The 24,962-nt window shown below is 38.0% G+C and overlaps 1 protein-coding gene across 5 annotated transcripts in view; it reads right to left on the bottom strand.

Annotated features, from left to right (window-relative positions):
• The window catches only part of GRIA3 (glutamate ionotropic receptor AMPA type subunit 3), a 482,288-nt gene that overhangs the window by 145,529 nt on the left and 311,797 nt on the right, over positions 1–24,962 (bottom strand). For all 5 annotated transcript variants that reach the window (XM_037154138.2, XM_037154136.2, XM_053662342.1 and 2 more), the window contains exons 6-7: positions 11,691–11,852; positions 1,427–1,594 (exon numbers count right to left, since the gene is read on the bottom strand). In XM_037154138.2, coding sequence (XP_037010033.1) covers positions 1,427–1,594; positions 11,691–11,852 — 330 coding nt within the window. The remainder of the gene's footprint in view (positions 1–1,426; positions 1,595–11,690; positions 11,853–24,962) is intronic.

Below are 24,962 nucleotides of genomic sequence, written 5' to 3'. Positions count from 1 at the left end.
AAATCTTGTAATAGCTATGAAGGTTGAATTTAATTAACTGCTCTTCAAAATTGTGTAGTGCTATCTCCATAAAACAACACTTAGGGCATTTGTTAGGGAACTGACATAATGACATAAAAATATGCATGATGGAATAATGAGTCATATCTCTTTCTTGGAGAGAGAGACACAGGGGCTACTAAGCCCTGTTGATTGAATGCTTCCAACTTGGCAACTTTAAGGCAGCAGTAAAAGAGCCAACTGCACAAAATGATGTATGTTATGAGGCCATTATACATTCTTTGTTGCTGGGTTGTGCATGGAATTATCTTACCACTGCCTATCTCTTTGTTTATTTGGATGTCCCAAACATCAGAGCAGTTAAAAAAGTGGAAATAAGAGAATCTTGTAATCTTGAAGGCTCATTTTAACTCATGAAGACACATGTAGCATAAAGCTAAATATTCAGGCTAGAGCTCTTGCTTGGAAAACAGCAATGAATGGGTGATGCTACTCCTGATTTTAAATAATGGAATCTGTTGAAAGAACACTGCTTCAAGCCTTAAATGATCTCCTACTATGTAAATAGTAAAAACAAGTGATCTATTTGTCTATCCACTGATTTCTTGTACTTTTCTTTAGGCTTTTTCTTTGGGGCATTGGGGAAATCTTTTAAAGTAGGCCTGGAAATAGATCATGTTCCTGCATTTTACCATGTCGAATATCATAAAGGTTCTTTTTGACAATAGAAATACTATCACACTGACTTAGTTCCAAAGTCCATCCAGGCTAAAAATTTGTCTGGTGAGCCAGAGGATGCTGTTGTTCTCTGTAATGTGTACCTTGAAGTTATGAGATTCCTATAAAATATTTCAGTACCTATCAGTAACATATTTCTGGAAAGTTTGAAATTTTCAAAGCCATTTACCATGTCAGTCCATAACTTTTGGTGGTATTGAGTTGATTTAATATCTATGGTGTAGCACAGAACTAAATATTAATTTGCCCTAAATTTTCAATTTTTCAAGCTTCAAGGAAGACATTTCTAGCTTTAGATTTCTAGATTTTAGTGAATAAATATCCATGGTTATCTTTCTGCACAGTCTGATATTCTGTAGACACTGATCCTATTTCTTTTAGTATTTATTTAGTCAAAATTTTGTATCAGTTTTTTTAAAAGATTTTATTTATTTCTCTTTAGAGGGGAAGGGAAGGAGGGAGGCAGAGAAACATCAGTATATGGTTGCCTTTCATGCATTCCCTGCTGGGAATTGGCCTGCAGGGAACTGGTCTGCAACCCAGGTATGTGCCCTGACTGGGAATTGAACCGCGGTTGTCTGGTTCGCAGGCCCACGCTCAATCCACTGAGCTACAAGAGCCAGGGCTGAGTATCAGATTTTTGTGTCTTTATAAGATCCCCACCCCAATAATCCACTGTGGTCATTACCATTTTAAGAGCTCTCTCGATATCAATTCCTTGACTCCAGGGCACAGCAGGATTTGCCAAGCAGTCTCCAGCACTGCCTCTCCGGGACACATCCACTCGCTGCCTTCTCAGATAGCGAAAAGCTTCTGCTATGACCAATATTGCGTCGTGTGTCAATGCAGATGTATACTAAAATAGATGTATAGAAAACAAGATACCATGACAAATGATGCTCTCAAAACTTGCTTTGTTCCTTATCATTTTCATTCTTCTTTACCTCCTCCTCTACACAATCATCTTCTTAATTATTTGAATCAAGAGATCTCTCTGGGAAAGCCTGACTTCAATTTATTTAAAAATAATAATGCTTCTTACCACATGTATGCACATGTTAAGATTACTAAGATCATATGGCTCAAGGGAATCTGTCTCTTGCTCTCTATACTGTGTTTCATATTGAGTGAGTGACCACTAAAAGGCCAGATCCTTTATAAAGAAAGAAAAACATGTGAAGTTGAAGGATGGTATATGTAGAATGGAGATGAAACAGCATATCCTGAAGCAAGACTAGGCTATTGCTGTTTCTAATAGAAAAGTCAGATCTGGTGTTTACTTAGGGGAAAATGGAAATAGCTAAGTTAGCTTGAAATTAATTTGGAGGGAAACATTAATCATTTCTGTCTAGACCACATTTCTGGTGAACTGGGACCTCTGGAAAGCAATAAATCAGTTTTTGTTTCCTGCAGGGAGCAAAAACCAAAGCTGGTGTTCAACTGTAAAAAATTATAATTGTTACTGAGTTTTAAATCTGATAATATTGACGATTCACAGGCGATACTTCATGATGCTACTTCTTTCAGGAAAGAACACTTACTTTCTATTCCTTGGATATATTGATATGTGTCTACTACGGCTAAGGACAGTTACTTAAAACAAGAGATTGGATTATCTGTAATTTGACATGGTGGATGCCATTTTTATTAAATGAAGCAATGTTTGATTGAAATAAGCTGGTCCCTGTTTTGTAGGTGATGACAAATAAGAATATAGAATTCTGTTGATTAAGAAATATTTTATTTATTTCTTTTAGATAAAGGGGAAGGGAGGGAGAACTAGAGGGATAGAAACATTAATGTGTGATGGCCTCTCACGTACCCCTACTGGAGACCTGGCCAACAACCCAGGCATGCGCCCTGACTGGGAATTGAACTGGTGACTCTTTGGTTCACGGGCCAGTGCTCAATCCACTGAGCCACACCAGCCAGGGCAGAATTCTCTTAATTTCTTAAAATGAAGCAAAATCTTTGAGGGGCAGTTGTCTCTATAGTGTGTCCAAATAAATTTGGGAGTGAATACATTGTCATCTTTACAACTACCAATTTCCTTTTCTGACTTTTTTCATGTCACTATTCTTTTAGTAGCAAATCATCAAGTATGACAATAACAGGGGGCATATGTTATTTATCATTGTGTCTGCCAATCCTAGCACTACATAAAGTCAATGTAGTGGTGTTTTTCCCCTCATCTGCCTTTCCAAACCATGCTAAAAGAGCTATTTAATATTCTACTTTTTAGCTTCTACTTACCAATGGGTGGGCAAGTAAAAAAAAAAGGTCCCAAAGGAAATATTCATAAAATATAGAATAAACTAAGCACCAAGATTTTAATCTCTAGACAGTTGTATTTCCTAATAAAAAATATTGTACCTCATTTTTAGAGTGGGCTCTCTTTTGTCTGATTTATGTAGGGAAAGGTTTCTTAATGACTGGTACTAAACAAAAGTAATTTGAAAGATGTAACCATCTATTTAAATATTCTATTTTCTTAAGTTATTTCATGGTTTTAAGCCTTAACTGTTATAAGCCTAAACAGTTCTTTTCAGCAGGTTTGGAGAACTTTATATACCATGAGTTATCAGTGAATAATCCAAAGCTGAGATTGTTTTCCCTGTCTTTTGTACAACCTCTGAAGAGGCATAAACTACTCTGTAGTAGCCTTTTCATACTTTCACCCTTGTCAACTTTTGCACTTAACACAGTACTGACATATTGCAGATACCCTTAAAATATTGAACAAATAAAAAATTCCTTCTCTACCTATTACATACTAAATCTAAGGATAGCAAAACTGTGTATAGGCAGTTTTATGAAAATGTAAATTTGTAAAAGCTCATCTAATCATAGTGGATGGATTTAGTACATAGAAAATATTTGAATCACCAGAGAAATGTAAATTAAAATCACAATGAATATCACTTCATACCTGTTAGAATGGCTATTACCAAAAACACAAGAAATAACAATTGTTTGTGGCAATAAGGACAAAAGGAAACCCTCGTGCACTGTTGGTGGCAATGTAAACTAGTACAGCAACTACAGAAAACAGTATGGAGGGCCCTCAAAAAATTTAAAAACAGAACTACCATATGAACCAGCAATTCTACTTCTGGGTATTTATCTGAAGGGAATGAAATCACTATCTCAAAAAAAATATCTGCACCCTCATATTTATCACAGAAATATTTACAATAGCAAAGACATGGAAACAACCTAAGCATTCATCAGTGGATGAATGGATAAAGAAGATGTGGTACAGGAGTTAGCTATGGGAGCCGGGACACTCAGCAGTGGTAGGCGACCAGTGCAGGCACCAGCACGAGGACCAGTGTGAGAGTAGGTGGAGAAGGAGAACATGAAGGTACCTCAAGGAGTCTGCACCACTGAACTTCACAGGTATTATACCACAAAAGTTCACATCATAAACCTAGGGAGTCAGAACAGATCAATTTTAGAAGCTGAGACTAACAACAAGAGTCTCAAACAATGGGAAGACAAAGAAACAATCCCCAAATGAAAGAAAAAGCAGAAACTTCAGAAAGAATGTTAGATGAAATAGAGGCTAATCAACTATCAGATAATGAATTCAAAGCACTGGTTCAAAGCAGGAAGTTCAAAGAGCTCACAATGAGCTACCAGAAACTACAGGGGAACTACAATGATCTCTCTGCAAACTACACCAACATGAAAAAGGAAATGGAAACTATCAGCAACGGACAAGAGGAAATGAAGAATATAATTTCCGAATTGAAGAACACAGTAGATAGTTTCAAAAGTAGAATAGATGAGGCGGTGGATCGGATTAGCCAGTTGGAGGACAAAGTAGAAAGCATCTCACAGAAAAAGCAAGAAAATGAAAAGAGGCTCAGAAAGAATGAAGAGAAATTAAGAGAAATGCAAGACAATATGAAATGTAATAATATCCGAATAATAGGAATACCAGAAGGAGAAGAAGAAGAAGGGATAGAAAACATATTTGAAAGAGTAATGAGAGAAAATTTCCTAGAGAAAAAGTCACACAAATCCAGGAATCACAGAGAATCCCAATCAAGAGGGATCCAAAAGAGGCCCACTTCAAGACACATCATCATTAAAATGGCAAAATTCCAAGAAAAAGAGAATCTTAAAGGCAGCAAGGGAGAAAAAAGAAGTAACATACAAGGAAGCCCCAATAAGGTTAGCTACTGACTTCTCAATGGAAACACTCCAAGCAAGAAGAGAATGGCAAGAAATATTCCAAGTAATGAGAACCAGAGGCCTACAACCAAGGCTACTTTACCCAGCAAGGCTCTCAATTAAGATAGAAGGCCAAATAAAGAGCTTCCAAGACAAAAGAAGTCTAAAAGAATACTCCTCTGCCAAACCAGCTCTACAAGAAATACTAAAAGGACTGCTTTAAGAAAAGGAAGGAAAAGAGGGAGACAGAGAGGAACACAGGTACAAAAATGACAATGAATAAGTACCTACCAATAATAACCTTAAACGTAAATGGATTAAATGCTCCAATCAAAAGACACAGAATACCTGAATGGATAAGAAAGCATGACCCACACATATCCTGCCTACAAGAGACCCACCTCAGGACAAAAGACCATCACAGACTAAAAGTGAAAGGCTGGAAACAAGTTTTGCAAGCAAACACACAAGAAAAAGAAGCTGGGGTAGCAATTCTCATATCGGACACAATAGACTTCAAAAAAAGGGCCATAAAAAGAGACCCAGAAGGTCACTTCATTATATTCAAGGGAAGACTCCACCAAGAAGACATTAACATCGTAAATATATATGCACCAAACATAGGGGCACCCAAATATATCAAGAAAATTTTAGAGGACTTCAAGAAAGATATTGACAGCAACACAATTATAGCAGGGGATTTTAACACCCCACTGTCAAAAATGGACAGATCCTCCAAACAAAATATCAACAAAGATATTGTGGCATTAAACAACACCCTAGATGAAATGGACTTAACTGATATATATAGAGCGCTTCATCCCAAAGACGCTAAATACACATTCTTTTCAAATGCACATGGAACATTTTCAAAGACAGACCATATGATAGGACACAAAATGAGCCTCAAAAAATTAAAGAAAATTGAAATCATACCAAGCATTTTCTCTGACCACAAGGGACTGAAATTAGAAACCAACTCCAAAGGAAAAAACCCAAAGCACCCAAAATCATGGAGACTGAATGGTATGCTATTAAACAAGAGTGGGTCAAGAATGAAATTATAAAAGAAATCAAAACATTTATGGAAACAAATGAAAATGATCTCACAACAACCCAAAACTTATGGGACACAGCAAAGGCAGTCCTGAGAGAAAATTTTATAGCAATCAGGCCTACCTAAAGAAGATAGAAACATTTCAAACAAACAACCTTACCTTACACCTGCAAGAACTTGAGGAACAACAAAAAAGACAGCCCAGAGCAAGTAGAAGGAAGGAAATAACCAAGATTAGAGCATAACTAAATGGCATAGAGACTAAAAGCACAATTCTAAGGATCAATGAATCCAGGAGTTGGTTCTTTGAGAAGATAAACAAAATAGACAAGCCTTTAAGCAGGCTCATCAAGAAAAGAAGAGAGAGGACACAAATAAACACAATCAGAAGTGAAAGAGGACAGATTACAACTGATACCACAGAAATAGAAAGGGTTGTAAGAAATTACTATGAAGAAATGTATGCTAAGAAATTTGAAAACCTAGGGGAAATGGACACATTTCTAGAAAAAAAAATCTTCCAAAACTCAATGAAAAAGAATCAGAAAACCTGAACAAACCAATAACAGCAAAAGAAATTGAAGCAGTAATCAAAAAACTCCCATCACACAACAGCCTTGGACCAGATGGGTTCACAGGAGAATTCTACAAAGCATTTAAAGAAGAGCTAACCCCTATTCTTCACAGACTATTCCAAAAAATCCAGAGGGAAGGAAAACTCCCAAATTCTTTTTATGAAGCCAGCATCATCTTAATTCCAAAACCAGATAGAGACACAACAAAGAAAGAAAACTTCAGGCCAATATCGCTGGTGAAGATAGATGTTAAAATCCTCAACAAAACATTGGCAAATCACATCCAACAATATATCCAAAAGATCATACACCATGACCAAGTGGGATTCATCACAGGGATGCAAGGATGGTTCAATATTCACAAATCACTAAATGTAATACATCACATAAACAAAAGCAAAGACAAAAACCACATGATCATATCCATAGATGTGGCAGATGCTTTTGATAAGGTACAACACCCATTTATGATAAAAACACTCAGCAAAGTGGGAATAGAGGGAGCATGTCTCAATATAATAAAGGCCATATGAGAGACCTATAGCCAACATCATACTCAATGGGAAAAAACTAAAAGCTTTTCCACTAAGATCAGGAACAAGACAAGGATGTCCACTCTCACCACTTCTATTCAATATAGTATTGGAAGTTTTAGCCACAGTGATCAGGCAAGAAAAGGAAATAAAAGGCATCCAAACAGGAAAGGAGGAAGCAAAACTGTCACTGTTTGCAGATGACATGATAGTGTACATGGAAAATCCTATAGACTCTACCCCAAAACTGCTTGAACTAATTAATGAATTTGGCAAAACAGCAGGTTACAATGTCAACCTCCGGAAATCAAAGGTATTTTTGTATATCAACAATTAATCAGCAGAAGCAAAAATCAAGGAAAAAATTCCACTCGATATAGCACAAAGAAAAATAAAATATCTGCGAATAAACCTAACTAAGGAGGTAAAAAGACTGTATGCAGAAAACTACACAGCCCTGAAGAAAGAAATCAAGGAAGACACAAACAAATGGAAACATATACCTTGTTCATGGACTGGAAGAATTAACATCATCAAAATGTCCATACTACCTAAAGCACTATGCAGATTCAATGCAATACCTATTAAAGTATCAATGGCATATTTCACAGACATAAAACAAACACTTCAAAAATTTATATGGACCATAAACGAGCCCGAATAGCAGCTGCTCTTTTGAGAAAGAAGAACAAAGTAGGAGGAATCACAGTACCTAATATCAAACTGTATTACAAGGCCACTGTAATAAAAACTGCCTGGTACTGGCATAAAAACAGGCACATAGACCAATGGAACAGAACGGAGAGCCCAGAAATAAACCCAAGTCTCTACAGTCAATTAATATTCGACAAAGGGGGCAGTAATATAAAATGGAGTAAAGATAGCCTCTTCAACAAATGGTGTTGGGAGAACTGGACAGCTACATGCAAACAAATGAAACTTGAGCACAGACTTACACCATACACCAAAATAAACTCAAGGTGGATAAAAGACTTAAATATAAGCTGTGAAACCATTAAAGTCCTAGAGGAGAACATTGGCAGAAAAATATCGGATATTTCAGGCAGCAACTTCTTTACTGATATGTCCCCTAAAGCAAGGAATATAAAGGAAAGAATAAACAAATGGGATCTCATCAAAATAAAAAGCTTCTGCATGGCTAAAGAAAACAGTATTAAATTAAAAAGACAACCAATTGTATGGGAAAACATATTTGCCAATGATACCTCAGACAAAGGTTTAATCTCCAAAATATACAAAGAACTTACATGACTCCACTCTAAGAAGACAAACAACCCAATTAAAAAATGGGAAAAGGACTTGAACAGACACTTCCCCAGGGAGGAGATACAGAAGATCCAGAGACACATGAAGAAATGCTCAATATCATTAGCTATCAGAGAGATGGAAATTAAAACCACAATGAGATACCACTTTACACCAGTCAGAATGGCTATCATAAACAGAGCAACAAACAACAAATGTTGGAGAGGTTGTGGGGAAAAGGGGACCTTAGTTCACTGTTGGTGGGATTGCAGACTGGTACAACCATTATGGAAAACAGTATGGGATTTTCTCAGAAAAATAAAAATCGACCTGCCTTTTGATCCAGCAATTCCACTGCTGGGATTATATCCTAAGAATCTTAAAACATCGATATCAAAGAACCTATGCACCACAATGTGCATAGCAGCACAATTTACAATAGCCAAGAGTTGGAAGCAACCTAGGTGCCCATCAGTAAATGAATGGATCCAAAAATTGTGGTACATATACACAATGGAATTCTATGCTGCAGAGAGAAAGAAGGAGCTACTACCTTTTGCAACAACATGGATGGAACTGGAAAGCATTATGCAGAGTGAAATAGGCCAGGTGCTGAAAGACAAATACCATATGATCTCACCTTTAACAGGAAGCTAAACAACAAAACAAACAAGCAAACAGAAAAAAAAAACAAAGACACTGAAATAGAGAACAAGGGGACAGTGACCAGAGGGGAGAAGGAAGGGAAGTTAAGGGGGAAAAGCGGGAGGGATTTTGAGGAACAAAGAGGAAGGACACAGGGACGAGAACTAAGGGGGGTGGAAATGGGAGGGAGGTGGGAAGCAAGGGGCGGAGGAGACTGGGATGGGGAAAATAGACAAAAAACTGTACTTGAAAGATAACTAAATAAAATTTAAAAAAATATGACCAGAAAAAAAATACTAAAAAAAAAATCACAAAAAAAATAAATAAAAAAAATAAAAATCGACCTGCCTTTTGATCCAGCAATTTCACTGTTAGGATTATATCCTAAGAATCCCAAAACTTCAATTTCAAAGAACCTATGCACCACAATGTTCATAGCAGCACAATTTACAATAGCCAAGAGCTGGAAGCAACCTAGGTGCCCATCAGTAAATGAATGGATCAAAAAAATTTTGGTACATATACACAATGGAATTCTATGCAGCAGAGAGAAAGAAGGAACTATTATCCTTTGCAACAACATGGATGGAAGTGGAAAGCATTATGCTTAATGAAATAGGTCAGGGGTTGAAAAACAAATACCATATGATCTCACCTTTAACAGGAAGCTAAACAACAAAACAGACAAGCAAGCAAAATAAAAACAAATACACTGAAATAGATAACACGGGGACGGTTACCAGAGGGGAGAGGGGAGGGAATTTAAGGGGAAAAATGGGAGGGATTTAGAGGAACACGTATAAAGGACACAGGGACAATAACTAAGGGGGGTGGAAATGGGAAGGATGTGGGGTGCATGGGGGAGGGGTCGGCTGGGATGGGAGAAATAAACAGAAAACTGTACTTGAAAAATAACTAAATTAAAAAAGAACTCTGAAAAAAAAAGATGTGGTACATACAATGGAATATTATTGAGCCATAAAATAAAAGAAATGCTGCCATTTTTAACAATATGGATCGACCCTGCACATCTATGCTAAGGGAAGTAATTCAGACAAAAACAAAAATCTGAACTCATAAAATAGGGAACAGATTGGTGGCTGCCAGAGGTTGGGGGGGATGGGGGAAATTGTGAAGGTGGTCAAACAGTACAAAATTTCAGTTATAAGAAAATAATTTTGGGTATATAATGAAAAGTATGGTGAATATACTTTGTTGTATTTTTGAAAGTTGTTAAGAGACCAATCTTAAAAGTTACCATCAAAAGAAAAAGATATAAGTATGGTGGTAATGGATGTTAATTAAACTTAAGGTGGTTGTTAATCATTTCATAATATAAACATGTATCAAATAAGTACATTATATCAGTAAAACTAGCCCATGTCAATTAAAGCTCAACAAAAAATAATCTTTTAAAAAAGATTTGACTGCAGAAGATTAATCATAGGGATTGTGACCATACTTACTGAAACATGAGGACCCCTGATCTGACTGTGGGGCAGAATGTTTTAAAGCAAGACTGTCCTAGAAAAATCTGGCATGTATATGCTATAATCACTAAAGCATAGATTACCACTTAATTAGTGAGTGATTTAAATGAATAAAAAATACATTTAACTTCAGCTTTTTAGAACATATCAACTACATAAAGTAAGGTCCTACTTATATTATGTTTTGATATGACCCATTCAGGGTAGACCTGCCTAGGTGATACAGAGCATGCCTCTTCTCTGGTCTGTGTCCCCATTGTTCTCTCTTATTCTGTTATTGCTAGGGAAGATGTGAACTTGGGTATCTTGAAACCATGGGAAAGAGAATATTACTGCCCCTGACCCTTTCTTTTTTTTTAGGTAAAGGTCTCAACTATACTTTGTCCTCTTGTCTTGATCACAGGAATCCCACAGCCATGGTACATATATACTTTAATTATATCTGGAAGGAAGAATCTAGTTTCATACTTGAAAAAAGGCACTGAAGAAATGCTTACTGAAAAAAAAATACATTTTAAGGATCCTTTGTGTAATCTGAATAACTTTCCTCTAACTTATTTGTTTTAATTCCTGATTTTTAAATAATAGGATTTCTAGCCATAGAGGAACACACATGACAAATGTACACTTTAAGCATGACCTTCTCCTTTTGATATTCTTATCCTGATTTCATGAAAATGCGCAACTTAGATAATTAATTATTTTTAAAGATACTTTTTTTTGCAGACAGGAAAACATTTCTCTTTGATATATGTATAGGCAACACACTCTGTATTAGAGCCTAATTCACACGGGTTTGCTGAAATTAATGAAATGTATTAATGCAAAACAATCACATAAATAATGTATAATCTAATTTCTGTTTCAGACTATCAATCTCCCTTAGCTATTCCCTGTGTCCCCACCTGTTGTTTGACTCAGGTTCTTATAATATTATAAATTGTTATAAGCATATTACAAATGAAATTCATTACAAAATTAAGTTAACATTTCCCAACACCAGGTTTTAAAAAGACCTCCTCAATAGCTTTTTTATTTGGAGTTTAGTCTTCAAATGAAGCAGCATGACTTGCAGTTGTCTATTAGCATCCTTAAAACACTTTTGAAGGAAGACCATTTGATCACAGGATGGCCTTAAATGTGTAAAGATCATACTGAGATGCTTTCAAAATCTGGCCTAAGGTGTCTACATGCCATGGAACATTACCTTTAGTGGTGCATTCTTGGCTTCAGGGAATTCCCTTTCATCCAGTCTCACCCAGCGCTGTATAAACTGCTGAACCATGGGGTTTTCATTGTTGACAATCTGGAATCCTGTAATGTTGGCTCCCCCATGCATGACTCTTTCTAGCAAAATATCAGTAAAACCCTAGAAACAGATAGAAAGAAAGTTAGGATTGTAGAAGGTCTTGAGTTTTTACTTATAGTACCTGTTGATTAGAGTGCAAAGAGAGAAATGAAAGTTCTCTCTCTAGGATCACTCTTTAACAATGGAGAAAACCTGGACACAGTGTTATGTCAGTTATATCTCAGTAACAACAATGATAAAAACAGATAGGAAACCCTGGATATGAACTAATTCTTAGAGTACCATGTCTCTGAAACCACAAACAGGATGGAGAAAATATGCATTCTTCCATTTTATTGTCTGTGTCTTTACTTAGTGTAGCTGTGGCAAGGACAAACATAAGTACCAACTTCAAGGACATGTTTTTTTTTTTTTTAATGTTCCTATTTTTTTTAAATTTTATTTAGTTATTTTTCAAGTACAGTTTTTTGTCTATTTTTCCCATCCCAGCCTCCCCTGCCCCTTGCTCCCCACCTCCCTCCCATTTCCTCCCCCCCCTTAGTTCTCGTCCCTGTGTCCTTCCTATTTGTTCCTCCAAATCCCTCCCCCTTTTTCCCCTTAACTTCCCTTCCTTCTCCCCTCTGGTGAAATAGGCCAGGTGCTGAAGGACATGTTTTGATTTACTTCATTTACCTGTATGTTTAGTGTTTCTTCATTGAGTACAAATACAATGCTTCATGTAACTGGACAATGTTAAAAAAGCTTGACCTTAACTAGAGAAAAACTTTTCTGCAGCTTAACATGCCAAACACAGCAGATTTCTTCAATTCTCATGATGAGAACTTTCAACATCTGTGACTTATAGAAATCCCAGAGAAAAACTGATAGTTTGGTTGTATATGATGTACAAACCCCAGAGTATGTCTCACATTTGTCCATAAATATGTCTTGAGATATACTTCATAGCATCCACCATGTTTTTCTTCTTTTGCTCTGGTTAGTCTGGTGTCTTTGCCAACTCAGTATCTTGATGAAATTGCTTCAAGTTCACACAAAGTCGTCTCCACTTGGGCATCACCAGTTCCACGGGACATTGCTATCTTCTTGGACACCTTTCCCAGTAATTGCACTATTCTTGCTGGATACCTATCTCTTGCTAGTTGCTGCTGATGCACTTTAGTCTCAAAGGGCTGAAGCCAGTATATTCATAAAGAAATGAGGATAATTCTTTCTCCTTTCTTCAGATTCTCCCCACTAACATTCTAGTATAGGATTTTCAAATAGAAAATTTGAAAGAATTATACAGTGAATACCCATGTAGTTACAACTTCTATTTTACAATTAGTATTTTTCTATTTATCTATTGATCCATTCAATTTCTTGGATGCATTTCAAAGTAAGTTGCAGACATTAGTTTACTTCACACCAAAAGACTTCTTCATGCAGGACATTAACTAGAATTCAATGTTTGTTTTCAGTTTTCGCCCTCCCTCCCTCCTTCCCTTCTTTTCTTTTTTCTTTTCAGGTGAAATTTACATTTAACAAAATGCACAAATCTTTTTTTCTTTTTCTTTATTTTCAGTTACAGTTGATATACAATATTATATTAGTATCAGGTGTACAACATAGTGATTCAACATTTATATAACTTACAAAGTGTTCCTCTGATAAGTCTAGTACACACCTAGCATCACACACTGTTATTATAATATTATTGACTATATTCTTTATGCTGTACTTTACATGTCCATGATTATTTTGTAACTGCTAATTTGTACTTCTTAATTCCTTTCCCTTTTTTACCCGCCCCTTAAACTCCCACCCTCATCTGACAACAATCAACTTGTTTTCTATATCTATGACTTTATTTCTGTTTTCTTTGTTTATTTTGTTTTATAAATTCCACATGTAAGTGAAATCATATGGTATTTGTCTTTCTCTGTCTTACTTATTTCACTTAGCAGAATGTTCTCTAGGTCCATCCATGTTGTTGCAAATGGCAAGATTTCATTATTTGTTATGGCTGAGTAGTATTCCATAGTGTGTGTGCATGTGTGTGTGTGTACGTATAATATCACAACTTCTTTATCCATTTGTCTATTGCTAGACACTTAGGTTGCTTCCAGTTGTTTGCTATTGTAAATAATGCTGCAATAAACATAGGAGTGCATACATTCTTTCAAATTAGTGTTTTGAGTTTCTTTGGATAAATTCCCAGAAGTGGAATCACTGGGTCATAAGGCAATTCCATTTTTAATTTTTTGAGGTAACTCCATACTGCTTTCCAGAGTGGCTACATCAGTCTGCACTCCCACTGACAGTGCACTAGGATTCTCTATTTCCCATGTCCTCATAAACAAACTTACTGTTTGTTTATTTTTTTAATGATAGCCATTCTGACTGGCGTGAGGTGATAGCTCATTGTGGGAAATGCAAACCACAATGAGATAACACTTCCCCATTGGAAATGTACTACTCAATAAATTTTGATAAGTGCATACAACCATTACTCAAAAATTTCTATTAGTTCTCTAACATTTTTCTTTTCTGCTTTATAAGTTTTTATTGAAGTACAATAATCATATAAAAAAGCATATGGGAAATCAAAGCAGCTCTACCTAATACACAGAAACATAAGGAGGCTGCCAAATACAGGAGACAAAAAATATGTCTCAAATGAAAGAACAGATCAAAACTCCAGAAAAAGAACTGAGTAACACAGAGATAGCCAACCTATCAGATGCAGAGTTCAAAACACTAGTAATCAGGTTGCTCAGAAAAATGATGAAGTACAGCCACAAAATAGAGGAAGAAATGAAGGCTATACAAAAAAATATACAGAGAACCAACAATGAAGGGAAGGAAGCTAGGATTCAAATCAATGATTTGGAAGAAAATGAAGAAATAAACAATCTCTTGGAACAGAAAGAAAAAGCAAGAATTTTTAAGAAATGAGGAGAAGCTTAGGAATCTCTGGGACAAGTTTAAGTGTACCAATGTCCGAATCATAGGGATGCCAGAAGGAGAAAAGGAAGAGCAAGAAATTGAAAAGTTATTTGAAAAAATAATGAAAGAAAGTGTCCCCAATTTGGTGAGCATAATAGACACACAAGTCCAGGCAGCTCAGACAATCCCAAACAAGTTGGACCCAAAAAGGGACACACCAAGACACATCATAATTAAAATGCCAAAGGTTGAAGTCAAAGAAAGAATCTTAAAAGCAGCAAAAAAAAAAAAGACACTCATTTATGAAGGTGTTCCCATAAGACTATCAGCTTATTTCTCAAAAGAAACCTTACAGGCAAGAAGGGGCTGACAAGAAGTATTTGAAGTCATGAAAGGGAAGGACCTGCATTCAAGATTACTCTATCCAGCAAAGCTATCATTTAAAATGGAAGGGCAGATAAAGTGCTTCCCAGAGAAGGTAAATTTAAAGGTGTTCATCACCACCAAGCCATTATTATATGAAATGTTAAAGGGACTTATTTAAGAAAAAGAACATGATCAAAATTATGAACAGTGAAATGACAACAAACTCACAACTATCAACAACTGAACTGAAAAAAAAAACAAACTAAGCAAACAACTAGAATAGGAACAGAATCATAGAAATAGAGATCACATAGAGTATTAGCAGCAATGAGGGGGAAGGGAGAGAATGGGGGAAAAGGTACAGGGAATAAGAAGCATAATTGTTAGGTACAAAATAGACAGGGGGAGGTTAAGAATAGCATAGGAAATGGAAAAGCCAAAGAATATATATATATATATATATATATATCACCCACAGACATGAACTAAGGTAGGGGAATGATAGTGGGAGCAGGGTACAGGGCAGAAAGGGGCAGAGGGGAGAAAATGGGACAACTGTAATATCACAATCAATAAAATATACTTAATTAAAAAGGGAAAGTATACCTATCTTTAAGTATATAACCTGATGAATATATGCTTCTTTAGTCATCACTCCTACCCAGCTTTTAATTTTACATTTCTTTAACATTGACAACCAAATTAGCATTAGAAAACTTTGCTAGTAAACCCACTTTTTCAATTATTACTTACAGCTCCCTTCTTCCTTTTACAAGTGGGATATAAGTCAATGGAGACTGGAAAATGAGCCAAATCATTTACATCACTGAGAATCATTACTTCTTTCAGATAACCATGCAATATTTATTAATTATTTTTTTAATCCTCACTACCCAAGGACATGCTTTTGTAAATTGATTTGAGAGAGAGAGAGAGAGAGAGAGAGAGAGAAAGAGAGAGAGATGTGAAAGAGAAACACTGATCAATTGCCTCCTGTAAATGCCCTGACCTGGGATTGACCCTAAAACCTAGGTATGTGCCATGACAGGGAATGAAACTTGTAACCTTATAGTGTATAGGATGATGTTCCAACAAACTGAGCTATCTGGTCAGAGCATAAAGTATTTTTAATATTAACATTAACTTGTTATGATGAGTATTTGCTCAAAGGCTTCTTTCATGAAAGAACCTAAGACTTGGTGTTTTCTCCCATTTGCTCTACTTGCACTGTAATCAGTAGAGAGGCTCCCTTGTGTATAAAACCTAGCTGAGGCTCCATTGGGGGCTTAAGCCTAACTATTGCCAAACTCTCCACTCCTATCCTCTAAACATATATACAAATAAAGAGCCAAAGACAAAACTTTTTTTTCATATTTTTCTGTTTTTTTGTTGTTGTTCAAATATGGTTGTCTCCATTTTTGCCCCACCACTGCCTGTGATCCCAGCCATCCCCACCTCCCACCCTCATTCCTACCCACCTTTGGCTTTGTCCATGTGTCCTTTATACATGTTCCTTGATGAGTATTCTTCTTTCCTCCATTATCTGCCTCCCCACTCCCCTCTGGTTACTGTCAGTTTTTTCTTTCTTTCCATGTCTCTGGTTATATTTTGCGTGGTTGTTTTATTGATTAGGTTCCACTTATAAGTGAGATTATATGGTGTTTGTTTTTCACCACCTGGCTTATTCCGCTTAGCATAATGATTTCCAGATCCATCCATGCTGTTGTGAAAGGTAGGAGGTCCTTCTTTCTTTTGGTTGCATAGTAAATGTACCATAGTTTTGATCTGCTCATTTACTGATGGGCACTTAGGTTGCTTCCAGCACTTGGCTATTGTAAATAATGCTGCTATGAACATTGGGGTGCATAGGTTCTTTTGAATCGGTGTTTCAGGGTTCTTAGGGTATAATTCCAGCAGTGGAGTTGCTGAATAAAAAGGCACTTCCAGTTTTATTTTTCTGAGAAAATTCCATACTGTTTTCCACAGTGGTGCACCAGTCTGCATTCCCACCAACAGCGCACTAGGGTTCCCTTTGCTCACAACCTCACCAGCACTTGTCGTTTGTTAATTTGTTTATGATGGTCATTCTGACTGGTGTGCAGTGGTATCTCATTGTGGTTTTAATTTGTATCTTCCTGATGGCTAGTGATATTGCCAAGGACAAAATTAACAAGTGGTTTTAATTTATTTACTGTGCTAAACCATATTTGTCAATTAACAAGTATTATATGAGAACACTGACCAAGTTCCCACCTGCCTGCTGGTAGAAGTAAAGAGAGGGCTATCTGGTGTTCTCCCATGTCTTAAAAGCCTGGTGGGATGGAAAAGTGGAACTCCCTTCCTTGAAAAAAAAGGGGTTAAGAATTCTTTTGCCACCATCCTGGTCTCTAAGATCAATGGCCACAGCATGTACTAGGAAGCAATATCTCTTGTGTCACTCACACTTCAATAAGCATCACACTCCTGCTTACCTAATACACAGAGCATGTTAAAATGGCAATGGTGAATTTTAAAAAATGGTGGGAGAGAAAATATCACAGAAATTTCACATCTGCCTTTCTTTAAAAGTATATTTTATTGATTTTGCTATTATAGTTGTCCCAATTTTTCTCCCCTTTATACTCCTCCTCCCTGTACCCCACTACCTTCCAGCATCATCCCCCTTAGTTCATGTCCATGGGTTGTACATGTAAGTTCTTCAGCTCCCCATTTCCTCTACTATTCTTAACCTCCCCATGTCTATTTTGTGCCTACCACGTATGCTTCTTAGTCCCTGTACCATTTTCCCCTCCCCTCTCCCCTGTAACCCCCCCATGTAATTTCTGTTGCTGTGGTTCTGTTCCTGTTCTAGTTGTTTTATTAGTTTTAGTTTTTGTTTTTTAGGTTCAGTTGTTGATACTTGTGAGTTTGTTGTCATTTTATTGTTCATAGTTTTTGACCTTTTTCTAAGATAAGTCCCTTTAACATTTCATATAATAATGGCTTGGTGGTGATGAACTCCTTTAACTTTACCTTCTCTGGGAAGCACTTTATTTGCCCTTCTATTCTAAATGATAGCTTTGCTGGATAGAGTAATCTTGAATGCAGGTCCTTCCCTTTCATGACTTCGAATACTTCTTGTCAGCCCCTTCTTGCCTGTAAGGTTTCTTTTGATAAATAGGCTGATAGTCTTATGGGAACTCCTTTGTAGGTAACTGTCTTATTTTGCCTTGCTGCTTTTAAGATTCTCTCCTTATCTTTAATCTTGGGTAACTTAATTATGGTGTGTCTTGGTGTGTTTCTCCTTTGGTCCAACTTCTTTGGGACTCTCTGAGCATCCTGGGATTGCATGTCTAGTTCCTTCACCAGTTTGGGGAAGTTTTCCTTCAATATTTGTTCCAATAAGCTTTCAATTTCTTGCTCTTCCTCTTCTCCTTATGGCACCCCTATGATTCAGATGTTGGAATGTTTTAAGTTGTCTCAGTGGTTCCTCGGCCTCTCCTCATTTTTTGAATTCTTGTTTCTTCATTCTATTCTAGTTGGATGTTTATTTCTTCTTTTTGTTCCAAATCATTGGTTTGAGCCCCAATTTCCTTCTCTTAACTGCTGTTTTTCTGTATATTTTCCTATGTTTCACTTTGTATAGCCTTCACTTCGTCCTTCATTTTGCAACCAAACTCAATAATTTCTGTGAGCATCCTGATTACCAGTGTTTTGAACTCTGCATCTGATAGGTTGCCTATCTCCTCATTGCTTAGCATGGATAATTGAGAGTTGTAAATAAGCATATTCAAGACTTACTTCCAGAGTATTTATTTTAAAGATATTATGTGGAGACTTCCTTCATATAAAACTATTATCAGGGTGCACTTTGTACAGAGAGGAAAGCAGACAAGATATGTTGAGTGACTTTCATCGAGTTGATGGTAGATAATGGGTGAGAAATGGGAAAGATGGTTTGCCCATAGGGGAGATAAAAATAGTACAATGATATTTGGAAGGCTGCCAAGGACAAGTATCTATTTCACAATTTGTATGAAGGCTGGCTTTGCTTTTAGTGCCATTTGAATTGTTCATTTGGGTGATACTTTGATAGGGAAATGCATGGTAATTGTGGTGACTCAAGTTATCAGGTTGCTAATGAGAGACACAAATCTTTTTCTAGAAGCAGGTCCATCCTCCTGGGAAGGTGTAATATGTAGGGTTGAAGATTGCACCATATAAATTAGTACTTGATTACAGGCTGCTTGTACTGTTCATTCACTGTTTTATTCTCTAATCTAATCAGCAAATATACTTTGAACCCTCTTAAGTGCTATCTGTTGGCTCAATGGTGAACCATATCAAACTTGGTCCCTGAACTCATGGCACTTTAGTTCAGTGATAGTTATTTGTATGAATATATAAATAATTACAAATTGATATAAGTGCTATTAGTAAAAAAAGTAGCCACTGATCTCTTTTTTATTAACAATATAATGATGTATAACTTAATACCATAAGATCCATCTATGAGACACTGATTTAAATAAAAAATCAGATCATGTGCTTTCTCTGGGCCAAATTCTTTAATGACTTTCTGTTGCTGTTGAACAAAGCTAAAATTCCTTTAGCAGGACTACTACACCATTACATAATCTGAATCTTGTTGCTCACTCTATTCTAGTAAAAATTGCCTTCTGAAAGTTCAGAGAAGTTATCAGACTTTTCTTTTGCCTTGGTTACAATGTTTCCCATGCATTTCATGAATTTTCCCTGATTCTTCACATAACTGGAGCTTTCCCACCATTCAGATCATTGTTGCAAATTCACCTTTTCTAAAAAGCCTTCTCTGGCCATGCTATCCAGAATATTGTATCTCCCAAATGCTACCTTCTCATTATTCCCAGTCACAGAAGCTGATATATCACCATGCTAACTATCGTAATCTGTGTAAGTTTGTTTAGTCCAATATGCTTATAAGGTTATTAAGAACATCTTCTGTTTTTGTTGCAGTAGAGTGAATAAGACATTGGGCATATAAGTGGGTATAGAGAAAATATAACTTACTAAGAAGACTTTCCAAGTAGTATTACCCAAAGTGTGTGTGGAGGATTGAAGATGGCAGAGGAGCATGTAGAAGCTACACTAACCTCCTCCAAGGATCAAACTGGAATTACAACTAAATTGTAGAGAAATCATCTGGAGTAACTAACTGAACACTAGCTGGAGAAGAGCCTTATAACCACAGACAGATGGAAGAAGCCATTTCACCATAACATGACTGGTAGGCAGTGTACATAAGATGCAAGATCATGGGCTGGACTACCATGGGTGGCAGATAAAGTGCTATAGGAATACTTCAGCAGCTGGGGGATTCCCCCTGGGAAGTATGGGATCTGAACCCCAAGCTGGGTTCCCCAGCCTATGTCACCAGAGCCAGAAAGGAACACAGATAACACCTAGCTATAAAAAGTGGCAGGGTTTCTATCAGGGAGAAATGGCTGGAGATGCAGAGAACCTCTTTAAAGGCTCTGTGCAAAAAAATTTCATTTGCAGCCACTTACCCTGTGAGCCAGAAAAGGAGGGCACAGTGGACTAGAGATACTTGAGGACAGCCTGTGGTTTGTAGCTCTGGGGAGAGAAATGAGGGAACAGTAGTCAGGATTTCTATGCTGAGTCATTCCCCATACTGCAGGAGCCATCCTTCTCAGGCAGAGCACTCCTCTCCAAATGGCATCAGCAAGACGGGAAGCAATAGCCCTGCCCCCAGGACTAACTGCCCCATCCTGTGGAGCTTAAGCCTGGCAGTTGATTTCAGCTTGAGGCTATAATCACTGATCAGTTTAAGAACTGATGTGGATCTCTGTGAGCTCTGTGAGACTTCAGTTCACCCTCCCTAAGGCCTGGTGCTGATAAAGGCTGGTCCTGGTGTGCAGTTTGATTTTTTTTTTTTTTTGCACACGAACAGGACTGTCAGAGGGAGCCACACACTATGGATCACTAATTCCCAACAAGTTGACCAGGGCCAATCACAAACACCATCTGACAAAGGTCTATAGTAGAATTTTTGCAAACCTACATAATATATAGAAACCAATACAAAGAAGCAGCCAAAATGGGAAGACAAAGAAAGAAACCCCGAATGAAAGAACAAGAGAATACTCTAGAAGAAGAGCTGGATGAAATGGAGGCAATCAATTTATCAGATAAAGAGTTTAGAGTGATGAGGCTTTGATGGAAACCAGCTGTCTGGAAGGGGAGCAGGACATGGGCTCCCACTCACATCATCTCTCAGGGGATGCTGGAAGATGGCGATGGAGTAGGATGGAGCAGATTCTAGCTCCCGTACTCGTGTGTGAAAATCCTGGCAGATCTATAGAGAAACAGCACAGTAAATCATCAGTTACCCAGCATTTATGAAATTAAAAGACCAGAGATTGTGACCAATGCTGAAGCACAAGACAGCGGCAGAGACAGCTATGGGAGCTGAGACACATGCGGCCCCTGTGCCACTGCCATAGCAACAGGCCTGGGAGTCAGGGAGTCAGGTACGGGAGCCAGACACTCCAAGCCCCTGTGATGGACCTGGTCTCCTGGGAGTCAGCTACGGGAGCCTGGTCATGCGCAGCCCCTGTGCTGCTGCTGTAGCAATGGGTCTGGGTACTGGAGGAGTCGGTTACAGGAGCCAGGACACTCAGCAGTGGTAGGCGACCAGCACGGGGACGAGCACAAAAACCAGCGTGTGAGTAGTTAGAGATGGAGAACATCAAGATACCTGAAGGAGTCTGCACCACTGAACTTCACAGGTATTATACCACAGAAGTTCACATCATAAACCTAGGGAGTCAGAACAGATCAATTTTAGAAGCTGAGACTAACAACAAGAGTCTCAAACAATGGGAAGACAAAGAAACAATCCCCAAATGAAGGAAAAAGCAGAAACTTCAGAAAGAATGTTAGACGAAATAGAGGTTAATCAACTATCAGATAGTGAATTCAAAGCACTGGTTATTATGAAGTTCAAAGAGCTCACATGGAGCTATCAGAAACTAAGGGGGAACTACAATGATCTCTCTGCAAACTACGTCAACATGAAAAATGAAATAGAAAAATATCAGCAAGGGACAAGAGGAAATGAAGAATACAATTTCCGAATTGAAGAACACAGTAGATAGTTTCAAAAGTAGGATAGATGAGGCGGTGGATCGGATTAGCCAGTTGGAGGACAAAGTAGAAAGCATCTCACAGAAAAAGCAAGAAAATGAAAAGAGGCTCAGAAAGAATGAAGAGAAATTAAGAGAAATGCAAGACAATATGAAACGTAATAATATCCGAATAATAGGAATACCAGAAGGAGAAGAAGAAGAAGGGATAGAAAACATATTTGAAAGAGTAATGAGAGAAAATTTCCTAGAGAAAAAGTCACACAAATCCAGGAATCACAGAGAATCCCAATCAAGAGGGATCCAAAAGAGGCCCACTTCAAGACACATCATCATTAAAATGGCAAAATTCCAAGAAAAAGAGAATCTTAAAGGCAGCAAGGGAGAAAAAGAAGTAACATACAAGGAAGCCCCAATAAGGTTAGCTACTGACTTCTCAATGGAAACACTCAAGCAAGAAGAGAATGGCAAGAAATATTCCAAGTAATGAGAACCAGAGGCCTACAACCAAGGCTACTTTACCCAGCAAGGCTCTCAATCAAGATAGAAGGCCAAATAAAGAGCTTCCAAGACAAAAGAAGTCTAAAAGAATACTCCTCTGCCAAACCAGCTCTACAAGAAATACTAAAAGGACTGCTTTAAGAAAAGGAAGGAAAAGAGGGAGACAGAGAGGAACACAGGTACAAAAATGACAATGAATAAGTACCTACCAATAATAACCTTAAACGTAAATGGATTAAATGCTCCAATCAAAAGACACAGAATACCTGAATGGATAAGAAAGCATGACCCACACATATCCTGCCTACAAGAGACCCACCTCAGGACAAAAGACCATCACAGACTAAAAGTGAAAGGCTGGAAACAAGTTTTGCAAGCAAACACACAAGAAAAAGAAGCTGGGGTAGCAATTCTCATATCGGACACAATAGACTTCAAAAAAGGGCCATAAAAAGAGACCCAGAAGGTCACTTCATTATATTCAAGGGAAGACTCCACCAAGAAGACATTAACATCGTAAATATATATGCACCAAACATAGGGGCACCCAAATATATCAAGAAAATTTTAGAGGACTTCAAGAAAGATATTGACAGCAACACAATTATAGCAGGGGATTTTAACACCCCACTGTCAAAAATGGACAGATCCTCCAAACAAAATATCAACAAAGATATTGTGGCATTAAACAACACCCTAGATGAAATGGACTTAACTGATATATATAGAGCGCTTCATCCCAAAGACGCTAAATACACATTCTTTTTCAAATGCACATGGAACATTTTCAAAGACAGACCATATGATAGGACACAAAAATGAGCCTCAAAAAATTAAAGAAAATTGAAATCATACCAAGCATTTTCTCTGACCACAAGGGACTGAAATTAGAAACCAACCCCAAAGGAAAAAACCCAAAGCACCCAAAATCATGGAGAATGGATGGTATGCTATTGAACAATGAGCGGGTCAAGAATGAAATTAGGGGGAACTTCCGCCAAGATGGAGGCATAGGTGGATGTGACGTGCCTTCTCACACAACCAAGATTAGAGAAAACTAAATATTAGCAACAGAAAACACAGCCAGAACACGGAAAATTGAACTTTTCGGAAGTCCGTTAACAACAAATTCTTCAGCCTGACCGGTAAGGGGCGAAACCAGCGGCTGGCAGAGCAGGGTTGCACAGGAGCACTCGGCCAGACACACTCAGGCCTGCGGAATCCAGGCGCAGGGTCAGACCTAGTGAGCGACCCAGCCAGCAACCAGGCGAGCGACCGTGGGGGAGACAGCCGGGCCTGGGGCTGCGTGTTGACTGAGGTCGCGCATTTGTGGGAGGGTGGACAGACGAGGGAGTGGGCGAGGGAGTGGGCAGTTGGACCGGGCCAGCAGGTCCCCACGGGAAACAACAGTGGAGGGCGCCGCCATTTCCCTGCTCTGACCCCACCTCCACATACAGCGTCATAACCCAGCGACTCTGAGTGGCCCAGCCCAGGTGAACCACCTAAGGCACTGCTCCTCCGCACCCAGCTGTGAGAAGCGGCAGAGGGGGTCGCCATTTCCCCGCTCTGGCCACGCCCCCACATACAGCGTCACAACCCAGCCACCTGGGAATCCAAGGCGCCGCTTCTCACACTTAAAGAGCCCGAACAGACCAAGAATGGCGCAGGAGGATCTCAGAGCCCCAGAGCCAATAAATCTAAGCAATGAAGAAATAGCAAAACTCACAGATGCACAGTTTAAAACATTGGTGATCAGGATCCTCACAGAACTGGTTGATTATAGCCACAAATTAGAGAAACATATGAAGGCGAAACTAATTGAAATGAATGGAATTGCACAGGACACCAATAGCAATGAAAAGGAAACTGGGACTCAAATCAATGGAGTGGACCAGAAGAAAGCAAGTAATGGCCAAACAGAAAAGAGTCAAGAAGCAAGAATTCAAAGAAATGAGGAGAGTCTTAGGAACCTCCAGGACATCTTTAAACGCTCCAACATCTGAATTATAGGGGTACCAGAATGGGGGAAAGGCACAGCCACCAGTGGAAAACTTATTTAAACAAATAATAAAGGAGAATTTCCCCAAATCTGGCAAAGGGAAATAGACTTCCAGGAAATCCAGGAAGCTCAGAGAGTCCCAAAGAAGTTGGACCCAAGAAGGAACACACCAAGGCACATCATAATTACATTACTCAAGATTAAAATGAAGGAGAGAATCCTAGAAGCAGCAAGAGATAAGGGGACAGTCACCTA

Source organism: Artibeus jamaicensis, unplaced genomic scaffold (genome assembly GCF_021234435.1).
Source record: "Artibeus jamaicensis isolate MK-2021 breed Jamaican fruit bat unplaced genomic scaffold, CSHL_Jam_final contig_240, whole genome shotgun sequence".
NCBI lineage: Eukaryota > Metazoa > Chordata > Mammalia > Chiroptera > Phyllostomidae > Artibeus > Artibeus jamaicensis.
Note: the sequence above shows the minus strand (reverse complement) of the source record. Positions and strands in the feature narration are given on the sequence as shown.